Source organism: Thamnophis elegans, chromosome 7 (assembly GCF_009769535.1).
Source record: "Thamnophis elegans isolate rThaEle1 chromosome 7, rThaEle1.pri, whole genome shotgun sequence".
Classification (NCBI taxonomy): Eukaryota; Metazoa; Chordata; class Lepidosauria; order Squamata; family Colubridae; genus Thamnophis; species Thamnophis elegans.
The window spans coordinates 73053200-73068640 of NC_045547.1; the positions used below are offsets into that span (position 1 = coordinate 73053200).

The 15441-nt window shown below is 44.3% G+C and overlaps 1 protein-coding gene across 2 annotated transcripts in view; it reads right to left on the reverse strand.

Annotated features, from left to right (window-relative positions):
* Positions 1–221: 221 nt before the first annotated feature.
* The window catches only part of KIAA0930 (KIAA0930 ortholog), a 70105-nt gene continuing 54885 nt past the window's right edge, over positions 222–15441 (reverse strand). For both annotated transcript variants that reach the window (XM_032221468.1, XM_032221469.1), the window contains 7 exons: positions 14997–15074; positions 12492–12593; positions 11080–11220; positions 9556–9750; positions 7866–8028; positions 4448–4603; positions 222–1232 (listed from right to left, as the gene is read on the reverse strand). In XM_032221468.1, coding sequence (XP_032077359.1) covers positions 1192–1232; positions 4448–4603; positions 7866–8028; positions 9556–9750; positions 11080–11220; positions 12492–12593; positions 14997–15074 — 876 coding nt within the window. In that variant the 3' untranslated portion in view covers positions 222–1191. The remainder of the gene's footprint in view (positions 1233–4447; positions 4604–7865; positions 8029–9555; positions 9751–11079; positions 11221–12491; positions 12594–14996; positions 15075–15441) is intronic.

Consider the following 15441-nt stretch of genomic DNA (forward strand, 5'->3'; position numbering starts at 1 on the left):
TACAATAGAATTGAGTGATGATCCCAAACCCACAACGATGGACTCTGTGCTTCCTCTAGAATTTTGCTGCCTCCCCTCCTCCCCAATCCTAGAAAAACATTGGGGAGAGCTGAGGGGAATGAGTCTTCCGTTTACTGAGAAATCACAGCAACACACACACAGACACACACACACACACCCGTTTGAGGGGAATCGTTTTGAGCGGATGGGATAGTCAAAAAGATTTTGAGGAGTTTTCCTTAGATTTATTTTAATTTCCCAATTCGTCCAGGCTGAGGTTCCTCTGTATTTTCCTTCCTGACCTCCAGTTAGCGCGTGTTCCTCCTCCTTCCTCAAAATCAGAGGCCGCCATATAGTGGAAGACCGACTGGAGGCAAAAATGGACATTTTCCTACAATCTCAACCCTTAAGACTTTTTTTGGCTGGGTTTTTTTTGTTGTTGTTGGCTGATCTTTAGTAGGCGAAGATGACATCTCAGAACCCATCCGTGCTACGAGGCTTTGAAAATATATCCCTTTGAGAGAAGGAGAGAAACCTGGCCATCGGATTCCCCCGCTACGCTCCTCCATGAACATCTAACACCCTCCTCCCCCCCACCTTTAACTTCCCTGCGGATGTTATGCTACGTCGCGATCCTATCTGATGAAAGCATCTACAGGAGAGGATTTGCTTTCTTATGCACATGGAAAAGACCAATGTTCATTGATTCACCCAGTATGAAATCCGATTCAAGGTATATAAAGATGAATGCTTTTTGTACAGGTTGGTTTCCAATTAGGAAAGGAAATGCTATCCATCGAGCATCGCCTTCGTCGTTGCCGTTGTTTTTATACGCAGCCCCTACTTCTGAGATGGTGGCGGGTTAATTTTGTTTCCCCCTTGTTTCCTTTTTTTATTATTATTATTATTATTATTTTCAGGGAGGGGGTTTTTTTGCTTTAGAAATCTTCTACCAGTTTTGTCTATAAAGAAATACGAGCCAGTTCCGGTTCTCTTAAAGGGGAGGAAAGAGCAAAAGAGGCACTTCTTGATTGGCTGGTTATTCCTAGAGATCCCTTTTTTTTTGTTTTCAAAGTTATGTTCCTGACACAAGTGGTGACCGTGTGACAGAAGACAGCAAGAGATAAGTTTTTTTGTTTTTGTTTTTAGGCACTTGGCTGCGAGTTTTCCAAGGCAGCACCCGGCTCTTGGCTAGGACATCAGAATCGGTTTCTGTCGCACCTCCAGAATATCTGGGCAAAAAAAAAAAAAAAGGATGACAGAGAGTTAAATGGGGAGTGTTCTGACCTAGGTTTCCCCCAAACCACGAAGCAGACTCCTTGTCCCGACAAAAAACCCTTTTATTAATTGACTGTGAATTCTGCTCATTCGCATCCAGCAAAGTCTTTCAAGGGAGGATTAACAGTCACAGACCTTATCTGTCTTGTACAGCTGCCAGGCTGATATCTGCAGAACTTGGCAAGGAGTCATGGAGAGACAAACCAATTAAGCGAACTAATTGTCTCCTGCAAACTCCTCTCCCCTTTCGCTCTTCTTTTATTTCCTCTGGGAGGCGGGGGTGAAATTCAGCAGGTTCTGACAGGAGAACCGGTTGCGGAAATTTTGAGAAGTTCAGAGAACCGGCAAATACCACCTCTGGCTGGCCCCAGAGTGGGCTGGGAATGGAGATTTTGCAGTATTCTTCCCTTGCCACACCCACAAAGCCATGGTCACAGAACCGGTAGTAAAAAAAATTGAATTTCACCACTGCTGGGAGGGGCCATTCATCATCCACCTGTGGCCTTACTCTCAAGTCAACCCCTGTTCTTTAGCTGTTCCCTGCGTCTGGCAACTCTGTGCATGCACACACTGGGAACAGGTTCCAGCTGTTCCTCTGCCTCACCAATGTCTGACGCTGAAAGCAGCTGATAAGTGACATACAGCTCTGGCCCCCTTTCTGCCTCAGACACAGAGCCCTCATCAGAGCCTTCCCCAGAATCCAGGACTGGCCCATGTTCCTCCCCATCTGTCCAAATCTACTGCCAGCTCTGCTGGCCGTTGGTGGACCACAACGGGGAGGTTCCAAATTGATCTCTTCTACTACCTAGAAATAACCTGTATATGGATATGTGACTTCATTTACTTGCAGAGGTGTGGAGACCATTAATGAGGCCTTTATGAGCAACACTGTGGTGGAATGTAGTCTGGATTCACAGAAGGGAGGGGCTGTCTCTCTGAGAGCAAAGAGACAGTAGAGCTTGGAATGTATAGAAGAGGACAAGGCCCCTTAGAGTTTTTCTATAGTTATTGCAGATAGTTGCTTTAGTCTGGCAAGATTCTGTCTGTAGACAAACAACGATAAAGAATATCTCTCATAAATTATCCACACGTTGTTCTTGGCTTTTGGGGGACCTGACAAAAGATTTGAAATGTGGAGATTATACTTCTGAAATACCTTATTAAAAAGAGGTAAAATGGAACGTTTAACTTCCAAATTGGAAACATCTAGTATTGTGTCAAGGCTAAGTGAATTATTCTTTAAGTCCCCTTTAATATTTGATCTGCATCTAATTGTTTATCTTGATTTCAACTAATCCAGGGCTCATCTGTACAACACTCTAAAAATCTGGTTGTGCAGCTGCCTCTTCACATCTTTTTTTACTTACACATTAGCCCTAATTTGGATCTGGGCCACAACCAGATTATCAGTCCAACAAGGCTGATCAGGTTAAAAAAAACCAATGCCAAATAGGTCCAGATTATTTTTATTATAATAGCTATAATAATAGAATCTTTCTAGTCTTCTGCTCCCCTTTACTTTCATGTCAACTAAGGAGGGGGTTGTCTGAAACATTTTCTCAAGTTACTTTCTTGGCCTGGGCTCAGGTCCTTCTTATTTGGCCCCTGATAACTGCTCTTCTCCTGTCCTTCCGAATCCCGTTACACCGGCACATCGGCAGAATTTCATTCTTCTGCAGCTTCCCTCCTAAAATTTCCTCATCTTCCGAGCCTTCTTCATTCCCCACCCAAGTCCCCACTGCTCTTTTATTCCATGGCATTGCCATGCGGACGCAAGATAATAGGAGTGAAGCATGGCCCCATGATTCTCTATCCGAGATGAGGAATGGGATTGCTAGGACTTCAGAAAGCCCATTGGGAATCCTTGTTAAGACACGGTTTTCTGGAAATATCTGAAGGTGTTCCCAACAGCGTTTCTAACTCGTAGGAAGACCAGGTTGTGCAGGCACACACATTTGTAGAAACATGCTAATATCTGAAGGTGAAAGATGTCAGGTGAAAGAGCAATGGCTACCAGGGATTGGATTTTCTCAATGTCCACATGGACATTGCAGAATTTGCAGAAAATTTAAGAAGCTCCATTGAGATTTGGAAGAGAGGGAGGGAGGAGGGAGGGTGGGAGGGAGGAAAGAAGGCCAGGGGAAGGAAAGGGAGGAAGGAGACAGGGAGGAGGAAGGGTGGAAAGAGGAGGAGGGAAGAAATGAATGAGGGAAGGAGAGGAAGGAGGGGGGGAGGCAGGGAAGGAAGGAAGGAAGAGAAGGAGGGAGAGAAGGGAAGGAAGGGAAGGAAGGGAAGGAGAGAGGGAGGGAAGGAAACAATGGGCCAGGGGAAGGGAGGAGGAAGGGTGGAAAGAGGAGGAGGGAAGGAAGGAATGAGGGAAGGGGAGGAAGGAGGGGGGAGGCAGGGAAGGAAGGAAGGAAGGAAGAGAAGGAGGGAGAGAAGGGAAGGAAGGGAAGGAGAGAGGGAGGGAAGGAAAGAATGGGCCAGGGGAAGGGAGGAGGAAGGGTGGAAAGAGGAGAAGGGAAGGAATGAATGAGAGAAAGGGAGGAAGGAGGGGGGGAGGCAGGGAAGGAAGGAAGAGAAGGAGGGAGAGAAGGGAAGGAAGGGAAGGAGAGACGGAGGGAAGGAAAGAATGGACCAGGGGAAGGGAGGAGGAAGGGTGGAAAGAGGAGGAGGGAAGGAATGAATGAGGGAAGGGGAGGAAGGAGGCAGGCAGGGAAGGTAGGAAGGAAAAGAAGGAGGGAGAGAAGGGAAGAAAAGAGGGAGGGAAGGAAAGAATGGGCCAGGGGACGGAAAGGGAGGAAGGGTGGAAAGAGAAGGAGGGAAGGGGAGGAAGGAGGGAGGGAGGGAGAGAGGGAAGGAGGGAGGGAAGGAAGGAAGAGAAAAAGGTAGAGAAGGGAAGGAAGGGAAGGAGAGAGGGAGGGAAGGAAAAAATGGGCCAGAGGAAGGGAGGAAGAGTGGAAAGAGAAGGAGGGGAGGAAGGAGGGAAGGGGAGGAAGGAGGGAGGGAGGGGAAGGAAAGAAGGAAAGGTGACGAGATGGGGTTATCAAACCCATTGGTGGATAAGCAGAGGACAAGCGCCATTGTTCCACCCTCTTTATTCATGCCAGGAGATAACACACCTAAGGAATTTTAAGCAGGTAGCAACTGAAAAGCCGAGCAGCCTTACCAGTTAAAATCCGATGCAACGGCAGCGTGACGTAGGTTAAGTGTGCATAGAGGAGGAAGTTTTCATCCGTTCGGTTCAACTTCAGCCAAGAACCCACCAGGGAGCGTCCGGTTCCAGACAACGACCGGGAGCGTAGGTTTGTTGCGTTATGCAAATCTGTCGAGAGAGAAGAGGACTTCAGGAAGGGAACCGACGCAAATGAATTGCCTTAAATCAGTGTTTCTCAACCTTGGCAACTTGAAGATGTCCGGACTTCAACTCCCAGAATTCCCCAGCCAGCATCCGCTGGCTGGGGAATTCTGGGAGTTGAAGTCCGGACATCTTCAAGTTGCCAAGGTTGAGAAACACTGCCTTAAATGAATCAAACCAGGTGGCTTGGTTAGCTCAGTGGGGCATCTGTGACCAGGAGCCGCAGAGGCTCTCATATACCGGGCGTCACTGCGAAAGGCAAAGGGCAAAGGGCAAATCCAGGCCCTTCAGTTCACTGTCTCATTTAACAGCAACTTGCTCCATTTACATGGAGAGTGTTTGAAAGCAGACCCACCAGTATGTCCTTAGTTCAGTGATTCCCCTCCATTTTTCCTAACTATCTTTCAGATCAAAGACATCGGCCTTGAATCCTTAGTAGGGGGAAGGGGGACTTGAACCCAGGACCTTTCACTGTAACTGCATTCAGTCTTCCACTGATTGTTCCTCCACCCACTTTAATCTGTTTTTTTATGGCAATAGAATAAAAGAAAAATATCGTATTTTTCAGAGTAAAAGACACACCAAGATTTTGAAGAGGGTTTTTTTTTTAAAGGGTTTCGCACTCTGCAGACCTCCCAAACCCTCTGCACACCTCATTTTTTGTGAAAAATGGGGCATGCAGAGAGTTTGAGAGGCCTGCAAAGTGCTCCTGAGGGCTGGAGGGGGGGGCAAAAATAAGCAAAAAACGGCCCATTTTTTGTGAAAACCGGCCTGGTTTTTGCCCCCCAAAAGGGCATGCATAGCCTTTAGGAGGCTTGTAGAGTGCTCCTGGAGGCTGGGGTGGCAAAAACGACCACGTGGGGGGAAGGCACATGTGGGGGATGCTCACGCATGTGTGTGGAGCGGGGGGTGCATATCAATGCAGGGCAGGGGTGGGTTCCTGCCAGTTCTAACCTCTTCTATAGAAGAGGTTCCACAAATCTACAGTGCCATTTAGAACCGGTTCCAGCTCCCTTCCCATGCCCATCCGCACATCATCAAGATGAAGAGCGAGAGGAGGAATTCTGGGAGTTGAAGTCCACAAGTCTTAAAGCTGTCAAGTTTGAACATCCCTGGGTTGTTTTTTTTCCCTAAAGGGTTAGGGGTGCAAGGGTCTTGTAACTTGACAGCTTTAAGACTTGCACACTTCAATGCCAGAGTTCCTGAGCCAAAATGATTGGAGGAGGAATTCTGGGAGCTGAAGTCCACAAGTCTTAAAGCTGTCAAGTTTGAACACCCCTGGGGGGGGTGTTTCTAAAGGGTTAGGGGTGCAAGGGTCTTGTAACTTGATAGCTTTAAGACTTGCGTGCTTCAAATGCCAGAGTTTCTGAAGCCAACATTTTGGTTGCTAAGCAAGAGCGTTGTTAAATGAGTTCCATCACATTTTACAAGTTGGCCACACCCACCCAGTCACATGGCTGGCAAGCCACTCCCACTCAGTCACATGGCTGGCAAGCCACTCCCACCTGGTCACATGGCCGGCAAGCCACTCCCACAAAGCAGGCCACACCTACAGAAGAGGTTCTAAAAGATTTTGAAACCCATCACTGATGCAGGGGGGAGGGAGTGGGTCGCGCACATATTGCATGATGGGTGTGCACATGCATGCGCTTTTGCACGCACACCCACTTATGGCACTCAGTGCTGAAAAGGTTAGCCATCACTGGGCTATAGGTCTTCTCAAAGAGGCAGGCAGAAGGTCAACTGAGAGATCTTGAGGGTATCTGCCAAACACTGAAGACTTTCTGAAGTTGCTATGAACTCTGCCTTTTTTCAGACCTTGACATCCTCTATAGGAGTCCTCTCATGTTGAGCAGGTAGTGAGAGCAGCTAGCTAGCTAGCTACAAACATCAGCCCATCACCAGCTATCTTAAGATTTCTCAATAGACATTAGCACTATTGATACTAAGGTTTGTATCTTTTAATAAATATGGAACAATACAATAATAAAATAGTATTATTGTGTGCTAGTGTTAAAGTCATCTGAAGGTGTTGTTTTGGGGAAAGCTGACAAGACCAACTAAGAAAGCAGGGTTGACTTAGGAGTCAAGCAACACCTTGGAGGTGATTGGCCTCTCCCATAAGAAACGAAAGGGGAGAAAATGGGGAGTGGGCTTTTGCAGGAAACAATTTGATCCTTCGGCTGTTTCAAGTTCTGTTTGTGACTATAAGAGACTCTGTGCCAGGTTTTGCCTTGTCCTGCGTTTGGAAACTAGTTATTTGTCAGCTCTGCTAGGAATATAATCTAACGGTTGGGTTGGCAATATATAAATCATGCAACAATGCTATACCTGTTTCTTTAAATCATACTGTAAAATATGATTGGTTGCTATTTTCCTCAATCGGCCATAAGAGGGAGCCAGAATGACTTAGTTCTCTGTTTGTTAGATGCTGGGCTGATCTGATCGGAATGTTTTGGAAGCTGGCTGTTAGAAAGTGCCGTGAGCTATTGTAAGTTTTGCAACTGCTAGCAAACTTTGAGTACTGAACTGATTATATGATATTGGACTATGTTATTTGGATTACCCCTTAACTGAAAGACGTTGATGACTGCCTGACTTATCCATGTATGACTTGGACTGTTTGATGGACTCTGATACCTCTATTTCCACGAAAGTAAAAGCCTATTTAAACTGCAGTGTCTTTGTATGCTGGTTTGTGTGTTCTCCAACAACACTCTCACAACGCTTCTCTGAACGTACTCGCTTACCTAACAAGCTTGATCACATAACCATGGGGATGTTGCAATAAGAATATATCTGCTAAACAGAGCTTACCTAACAAGCTCTCCAAATGAGATTTTGAGTATTTGAGTATTTTATTAGGATTTATAGGCTGCCCTTTTCCCTGAGGGGACTCAGGGCGGCTTACAATCATTAGATAAGGTTCGTGTTGATAAACATTCCTCTGAAAGACTTTTTGCTAAGTCTTGTGCACTGTGAATGAAAGGAATTCACAGTCGTGCAAATAAAAGGAGTTTTTCCGGGACCAAAACTCTGCTTCTTGCTTTCTAAGGAAGCCTAGGTCAGAACACCTTCCCACAAAAGCAAGATACAGAAAAGGCAGAAACATCTGCCCACCCCTTCATCTCCTTCCCTCCTTCCTGACTCACTGGCCTTTAGCACAGTGCCAAAGAAAGGGTGGCGCCCACCCCAAGTTCAACCAAAGGGTTCTCCCCACTTCTCGCACCTCCATCTTCATCGTCCCGAAAGAATTCCTCGCTGTCGTTGGCCGAGTGGGATTTCTTCATCTCCGCGATTCGATTTCGGGTCACCTTCCTCTTGAGGGACGGGGAGAAAAAGGAAGGGCGGCTGTTGCGTTCTGGCGTTGGAGGGGTGCTGAAGGACGTGACCTTAGAAGGGGAGACAAAACAGCCAGAGATGAGAAGCAACTGCGATTTATATTGTCTTTGATAGTATCCAGCACTGGTCGCCCTCAACTTACAACAGCTCATACAGTGGCCATTCAAAGTTACAATAGCACTGAAAAAAGCAACTTAAGACCATTTTTCATGCTTATGACCATTGCAAGCATCCCCATGGTCGTCGTCGTCATCATCATCATCATCATCATCATCATCATCATCATCATCATCATCTTTTAATGACCCCATAATCTATTGCAAGGTGGAGTTTGGGCAACTGAATGGATCTAGCAGAGTGTTTAATGGCCAGATGCCCTTCCTGTCACCAATGCGGAATTTTGTTCAGCAGTTATATTCTCATTGCAACATCCCCATGGTTATGTGATCAAAATTCAGATGCTTGACAACTGACTCACACTTACAACGGCTGCAGTGTCCCGGGGTTAGGTGGTCCCCTTTTGCAACCTTCCGACAAGCAAATTCACTTAAGTGAAGCAAGATTCACTTAACAACCGTGTTACTAAGTTAACAACCACAGTGATTCACTGCCAAGGAAAGTTGTAACATAGGGCAAAACTCACTTAAGAAATGTCTCACTTAGCAACAGAAATGTTGGGCTCAATTGTGGTCGTAAGTCAAGGGCTATCTGCATTGTGCTCTAATTGCAGACCAGTGGATTTAAAAAAACAACAACTCATTTTTGTTGTTGTTGTTATTATTATTGACTTATTTGAATGGTTCATTCAATCATTCAAGGTGGCTTACACTGTACCTTTGGGTGTGTTTGGAATAAGCCTACATAGACCAACTTTCATTTATGAACACTGATCCATCCCCTGACTCTGTTTGACAAGGTTCCCTAAAATATTCAGGTGTTTAACTCAGAAATGACCTCTTGGCCGTCTTATCAACCATAGTTGACTCTAGCAAGCTTTCGGAGCTGAATGGCATGCTAAAATTGCCAGTCATAAAGCCAAGCCATCGGTTTCCACTATTCTGAGAACTTGCCACGTCACACTGCTGTCACATGTTGTTTCGTGACGTTTTCCCCATTTGTGGAGCTCGGGTGGGCATGGCCTGCATGTGACACATCCGGCCAGTGGTGGATTCAATTTTTTTTACTACCGGTTCTGTGGGTGTGGCTTGGTGGGCATGGAATGGTTTGGTGGGCGTGGCAGGGGAAGGATACTGCAAAATCCCCATCCTCTCCCAATCAGCTGGGACTCGGGAGGCAGAGAATAGATGGGGGCGAGGCCAGCCAGAGGTGGTATTTGCCAGTTCTCTGAACTACTCAAAATTCCCGCTACCGGTTCTCCAGAACTGGTCAGAACCTGCTGAATACCACCTCTGCATTCGGCCCACGGGCTGCCAGTTTGACACCCCTGCTCAAGGCCAACAAAAATGGCAACAAATGGCAAAGACCTTTGTGACATAACATAGGTGCACTGTCTCCAATAACATACTTTATCATGAAAGGAGAGAAAGCAGAGAATGCCGTTAACAGAGTTAACTTACTCGCTCATGCAGCGGTGAGCCTGGGTTCGAATCTTCTTCTGTACCGTAAGGAGACGTGTCACCTGTGGAAACGCGACCCACTGCCATTTCCGCATGTCCTTTGGCCTGAGGCCCCTTCATACGCACAAACTCCATATTATTGTATTTATAAAAACCAAAGGACATTCTCTGTGCCATTTTCGCTGCCACGCTCACCTGCAAAGGGGAGTCAAAATTCAAGCCCTTGCATCATCGACATGAACTGGCATGAACCTCTTTCAATTCAACTTTTCCGCGGTGGGGCAGTGGTTAGAATGCAGTACTGCAGGCTACTTCTGCTGACTGCCAGCTGCCTGGCAATTTGGCAGTTCGAATCTCACCAGGCTCAAGGTTGACTCAGCCTTCCATCCTTCCGAGATGCATAAAATGAGGCCCCAGATTGTTGGGGGCAATATGTTGACTCTGTAAACTGCTTAGAGAGGGCTGTAAAAAGCACTGCAAAGGAGTATATACTGTATTTTTCAGAGTATAAGACGCATCGGAGTATAAGATGCACTATGATTTTGAAGAGGCAAATTAAAAAAAAACTTTTTGCACTCTGCAAACTTCCCCAAAATGTCCCAAAAAAGGGCATGCATAGCCTTTAGGAGGCTTATAGAGTGCTCCTGGGGGTGGGGGGTGGGGCAAAAACAAGCAAAAAATGGCTCGTTCTTCACTCATTTTTGCCCTCCCCAGTCCCCAGGAGCACTCTGTAAGCCTCCTAAAGTTTACGCATGTCCATTTTTGCAAAGGGTCGAGGTTTCGAGAGGCCAAAATGCTATATCCAGTGTATAAGATGCACCCAGATTTTCACCTCTTTTTTGAGGGGAAAAAGGTGCTTCTTATACTCCGAAAAATATGTTAAGTCTAAATGCTATAGCTATTTTCTGTGTGTTGGGCATTGGATCTGCCTTAGTTACCATTACGGGACATAATGTCTTAAAAGAAAGATAGGATCCACTCTCCAACCTTAATCAGCAAGTTTTCTCACATTCAATCATCCTTGTGGATGATTTCTTGATTAGACCTACCACTGTTCTCTAATTGTGGTAAGGCTCCAGAAAGTAGGGTTAAGAGAAATTTATAACAGAATAGCAGAGTTGGAAGGTACCTTGGAGATCTTCTAGTCTGACCTCCTGCTCAGGCAGGAAACCCTATACTATTTCAGACAAATGATTGTCCGATCTCTGGAGGAAAGTTGTTCCACTGATTAATTGTTCTAACTGTCAGGAAATTTCTCCTTAGTTCTATTTTCTTAAAGTTTTTTTTTTAATTTTATTTTAATACAAACATACCATCTTTCGTTAAACAGTGTGTCATCTGGGTACAAATATTTTGTGCAATAATAATTAAACTTACGAGCCTATCCCTTATTTTATCTCTTGTTAAGTTAATGCTAATCCAGGGAGCCACAGCAGCAGGATTAAAGAGCCACATGCAGCTCCAGAGCTGCAGGTTGCTGACCCCTGGTCTAAGAGACAACCTCACCATCTGAAGGACACTCACCCTATTATCGTAGACCTTCTTGAGGGCCTCATAGCGGATGGATCCCTGGAAAATAACGTCTTGGAAAGTGTTACTTTTGTCACTGGCCACCAGCTCCACGCAAACCATCTCGCCTTCCCCTACAGTCATGTCACTAAATACCTAATGAGACATCCAAATAGAGCAGAGAGAAAAATAAATAGCTGTAGAGACACTCACGGCCATTTGTCATTGTCTATGGCTAAGTCACAGATGACACACTGAGATATTTAATAGCAGTGCAGGAGTCTATACCAGGAAAGTCTATTCTCAGCAAAAGGTCTGGGGGCACACTAAAACTTCTAACCATTTTTTTAAAAAGTAATTTTATTATGGAAAAAAAACATCCCTAAGCCCCAATTTCCTATAATTGACTGCAATTTAAACCACCAAAGGTGAGTTAGATCAATGTTTTTCAACCTTGATCATTTTAATCTGATTGGACTTCAATTCCCAGAATTCCCCAGTCAGTCTACCTGGCTGGGGAATTTAGGGAGTGGAAGCCCAAACATTTTAAAATTACCAGGGTTGAGAAGCGCTGATTTAGATAAATGAAACAGTGTGAAAAGGCAAATTCAGAATCATAATTAATCCTAGGGATAAAAAGGATATTTCATGTATCTTTACACCATTTTTCCAAGCCTCTAAAACCAGCAGTTTTGTGATGCAGTACAAAAATTTAGGGTTGTTTTTTTAAAAAAAATAATAATAATAAGGCTTTGGGGTAATATTCGATCAAATTGCAAACTGCATAACTTTATGTAGCAATGTTTTCTGCCAATTTACAATGGTAAATTTGAATTCTAAGTAAGCAGAGCTACATATCTATGACATGAACAGCAGTAGTTGCACCATTAAAGAAAATACTTATTTCTTATTATTCTGCAAATACAACTAGGGGAAAAAATAAGCAGAAAAAAGGAGAAAAAGATAAATAACCTTTACAAAATTGGTTGTAAAATTTCAAAATAACAATGGTATAAAATAAATTTTCCATATTAAATTATCTTATATCATTCTGTAATTTTAAGTCTCTATTAAATGTTAGTTTACAACCTCATAATTAACAACTGTTGCCAATACAACTCAAGTCATAAATTATAAACTGACATAAAGATGTTTCAGTAATTTATATCTTATCTGGAAATTTTGATGTGTTGTAGAAATCATGAAAAATTGAGTATCTCTATCTTATGTTAGGAAAAACCCAATCATTGGATGTGTTATAAAGCTATTTTTGGAATCCCCATGATTTCAAAAATTTCCACATTCAGTTAATCTCGACATGTGATTAATTTTTTTTAGACATGAAGTTAATTTTTATAATTACACATACTCCCCAAACTTCTACATTCTTCTACACAAGGGACCTACTCTAAGGAGAGAGGACCTACCTCTTCAAAGTTGTCAATCATAAAAAATATGTTTGGATAGCTAATCTTCGATTCCTCGCCCTTGCTGTCCATGGGGTGTTTACTTGGAGATGCAAAGACTTGCTGGAAAACACCATTTGGAAAATATGATATAGCTTGCGATATACACATAGTAGGACGTTCAGCTACGAGCGTTAGCAGCAGAAGGAAATGCTAAGTTGATTGTAAACCCTGGATCTTCCATGGATCAATCAAGTGAACAAGGTAATGTTACCCTTCGGGTTATATCTTCTGGCATTCTTCCCATCCTTCCCATCTTCTGGCATTCTTCCCATCCTCAGCTTTAAAAGGAGGACTTGCTAACATCTGGAACCCCTGTCCACCTGCTTTTTCCGTAAGTATATAAAGGAAGAAATTGGGGAAAATGTTCTCTGAAGACCCCAGAGGGAGTCCCCACATTTTCAACTCAATCCTTATGCCATGTTCTCCAATTATACTAAAGTGAGTCCTGTTCTATTTTCAAAGAGTAATCCTAGAGACTGTTATGAGCTAGGCTTCCCCAGCCAAGTCCTCATCCCTAGAAAACCCTTTTATTTAATTTACAGTGAATTCCTCAACAGCAAAAGTCTTTCCTCTCCCACAGCCTTTCAAGATAGTTCACCATTACCGACCTTCATCAGGCTTGGAGAGTAGCCAGGCCGATATCTTTCAGACACTGCAATGCTTGGCAAGAATGCAGGAATGAATTGTCCCCTGCAAACTCCACTCCCCTGTGGCTCCTCTTTTATTTCCTCTGGGAGGGGCCATTCACCATCCACCTGTGGCCTTACTCCCAAGTCGACCCTTGGTCCTTAGCTGTTCCCTTCATCTGGCCACTCTGTGCATGCGCACACTGGGAACAGGCACCAGCTGTTCGTCTGCCTCACTGATGTCTGATTCTGAAGGCAGCTGATAAATGTCAGACGGCCGTGGCCCCATCTCTGCCTCCTAGCACTAATCATTAGGGCCCTCGTCAGAGCCTTCCCCAAACTCCAGAACTGGCCCATATTCCTCCCCAACCCCCTCACTGTCTGAATCTGCTCCCAGCTCTGCTGGCTGCTGGTGGGCCACAACAGTGATAGACAAACAGAATCCTGAGTCCTTCCATATTCTATTGACTTGGAATGAGTAGCAAACTTGTAAAACTGGGCTTTTCCAAGCCTTCCCAAACCTTTTGCCAACAATGGTTAGGCCTCTAGTATACTCTTCTGGGTAACGAAGGATTGCATCTATGTATGTGTGCATTTCTATTCTCCCTGTGTTTTGGGACTAGGTGTGTATGTTCTGTTGGGGAAGCACAATGTGGGATTATATATTCCATACTGGGTCATGTGGCCAGGAGGTAAGAGGACTTGAAAGACAGCACTCCCATCAAAATGGATTTTGTCATAAGCCGGATTCAGCCCATTTTTCTTTTTGCTGCCTCCCCTCCCCCACCCCAACTGCAAATATGGTTGTGTTCTGTTCAGTTTGGGAAGGTTATCCTGAAGACTGATAGGCAGACGCAATCCTGAACCTTTTCCCATAATTTCTTTCAGTTGACTTGGGAACAATATGAAGGATCTGGCATGAAGACATGGGAAGCAGAAGAAGAAGAGGAGGGCTTACCTCTTAATCTGATGAAAGTGTGACAAGAAATTGACTAGGGGGATTTTACTAAGCTCATTTGAAATGCTCTTCAAAGCTATTCTGGGGTTATGTCTGGGGCTGTCGCTAATTAAAAATAGAATTGAATGACAGAATTGGAAGGGACCTTGAAGGTCTTTAAGTCCAACCCCCTTCAGACAAATGGTTATCCAACATCTTCTTAAAGGCTTCCAGTGTTGGGGCATTCACAGCTTCTGGAGGCAAGTTGATCCACTGATTCATTGTTCTAACTGTCAGGAAATTTCTCCTTAGTTCTAAGTTGATTCCCTCCTTGATTAGTTTCCACCCATTGCTTCTTGTCCTGGCCTCAGGTGCTTTGGAGATTAGCTTGACTCCCTCTTCTTTGTGGCAACCCCTGAGATATTGGAACATTGCTATCATGTCTCCCCTAGTCCTTCTTCTCTTAAGACACATCCAGTTCCTGCAAACCGTTCTTCATATGTTTTAGCCTCCAGTCCCCTAACCAACTTTGTTGCTCTTCTCTGCACTCTTTCTAGAGTCTCAACATCTTTTTTACATCATGGCAACCAAAACTGAATGCCGTATTCCAAGTGTGGCCTTACCAAGGCCTTATAAAGTGGTATTAACACTTCACGTGATCTTGATTCTATCCCTCTGTTTATGCAGCCTAGAACTGTGTTGGCTTTTTTTGGCAGCTGCTGCACATGGCTGGCTCCTATTTAAATGGTTGTCCACTAGGGCTCCAAGATCCGTCTCCCAGTTACTACTATTGAGCTTGAGTTATAGAAGAAAACCATAAAATAAATTTAGGGGGGGAAACATGATGCAAAGGTCGAAAGCCCAAACCTTTCAAAGTTCCCAAATTGGAGAGCTGCTCACCTGGGACTTCTTTTTATGGATGTGAATATCCCCTCCATCGGAACGAGTACATACTGCACATGTCACTATATAATCCAGCTGAAAGAAAATCAAAGTATTGGCAATGAAACACCAACCAGGCATCAGGTTTCTCATTAGGTTTTCCTATGTGTACATGTCCAGATCCCCCAACAGAAAATACGAGGTGCTTCGGTTTTCATTTCATGAAATAATCTGAAGATACCTCACAACAGAAATCAGATACTTTCTTTCATGGTTCATGTTCAATTGCCACTGAAGGTCAGGGCAACCCTATAGGTCAACTTACTAGGTTTTTATAGCTCTTCTTTATTTATTGATTGATGCTGTTGGCTTATTGCAATAATTTGTTGGCAGAGTTTCAGTTTCAACCAAGAGAACACTCAAGGTAGATGAAATCACAAATTAAAACCCAATCTGAAATAAC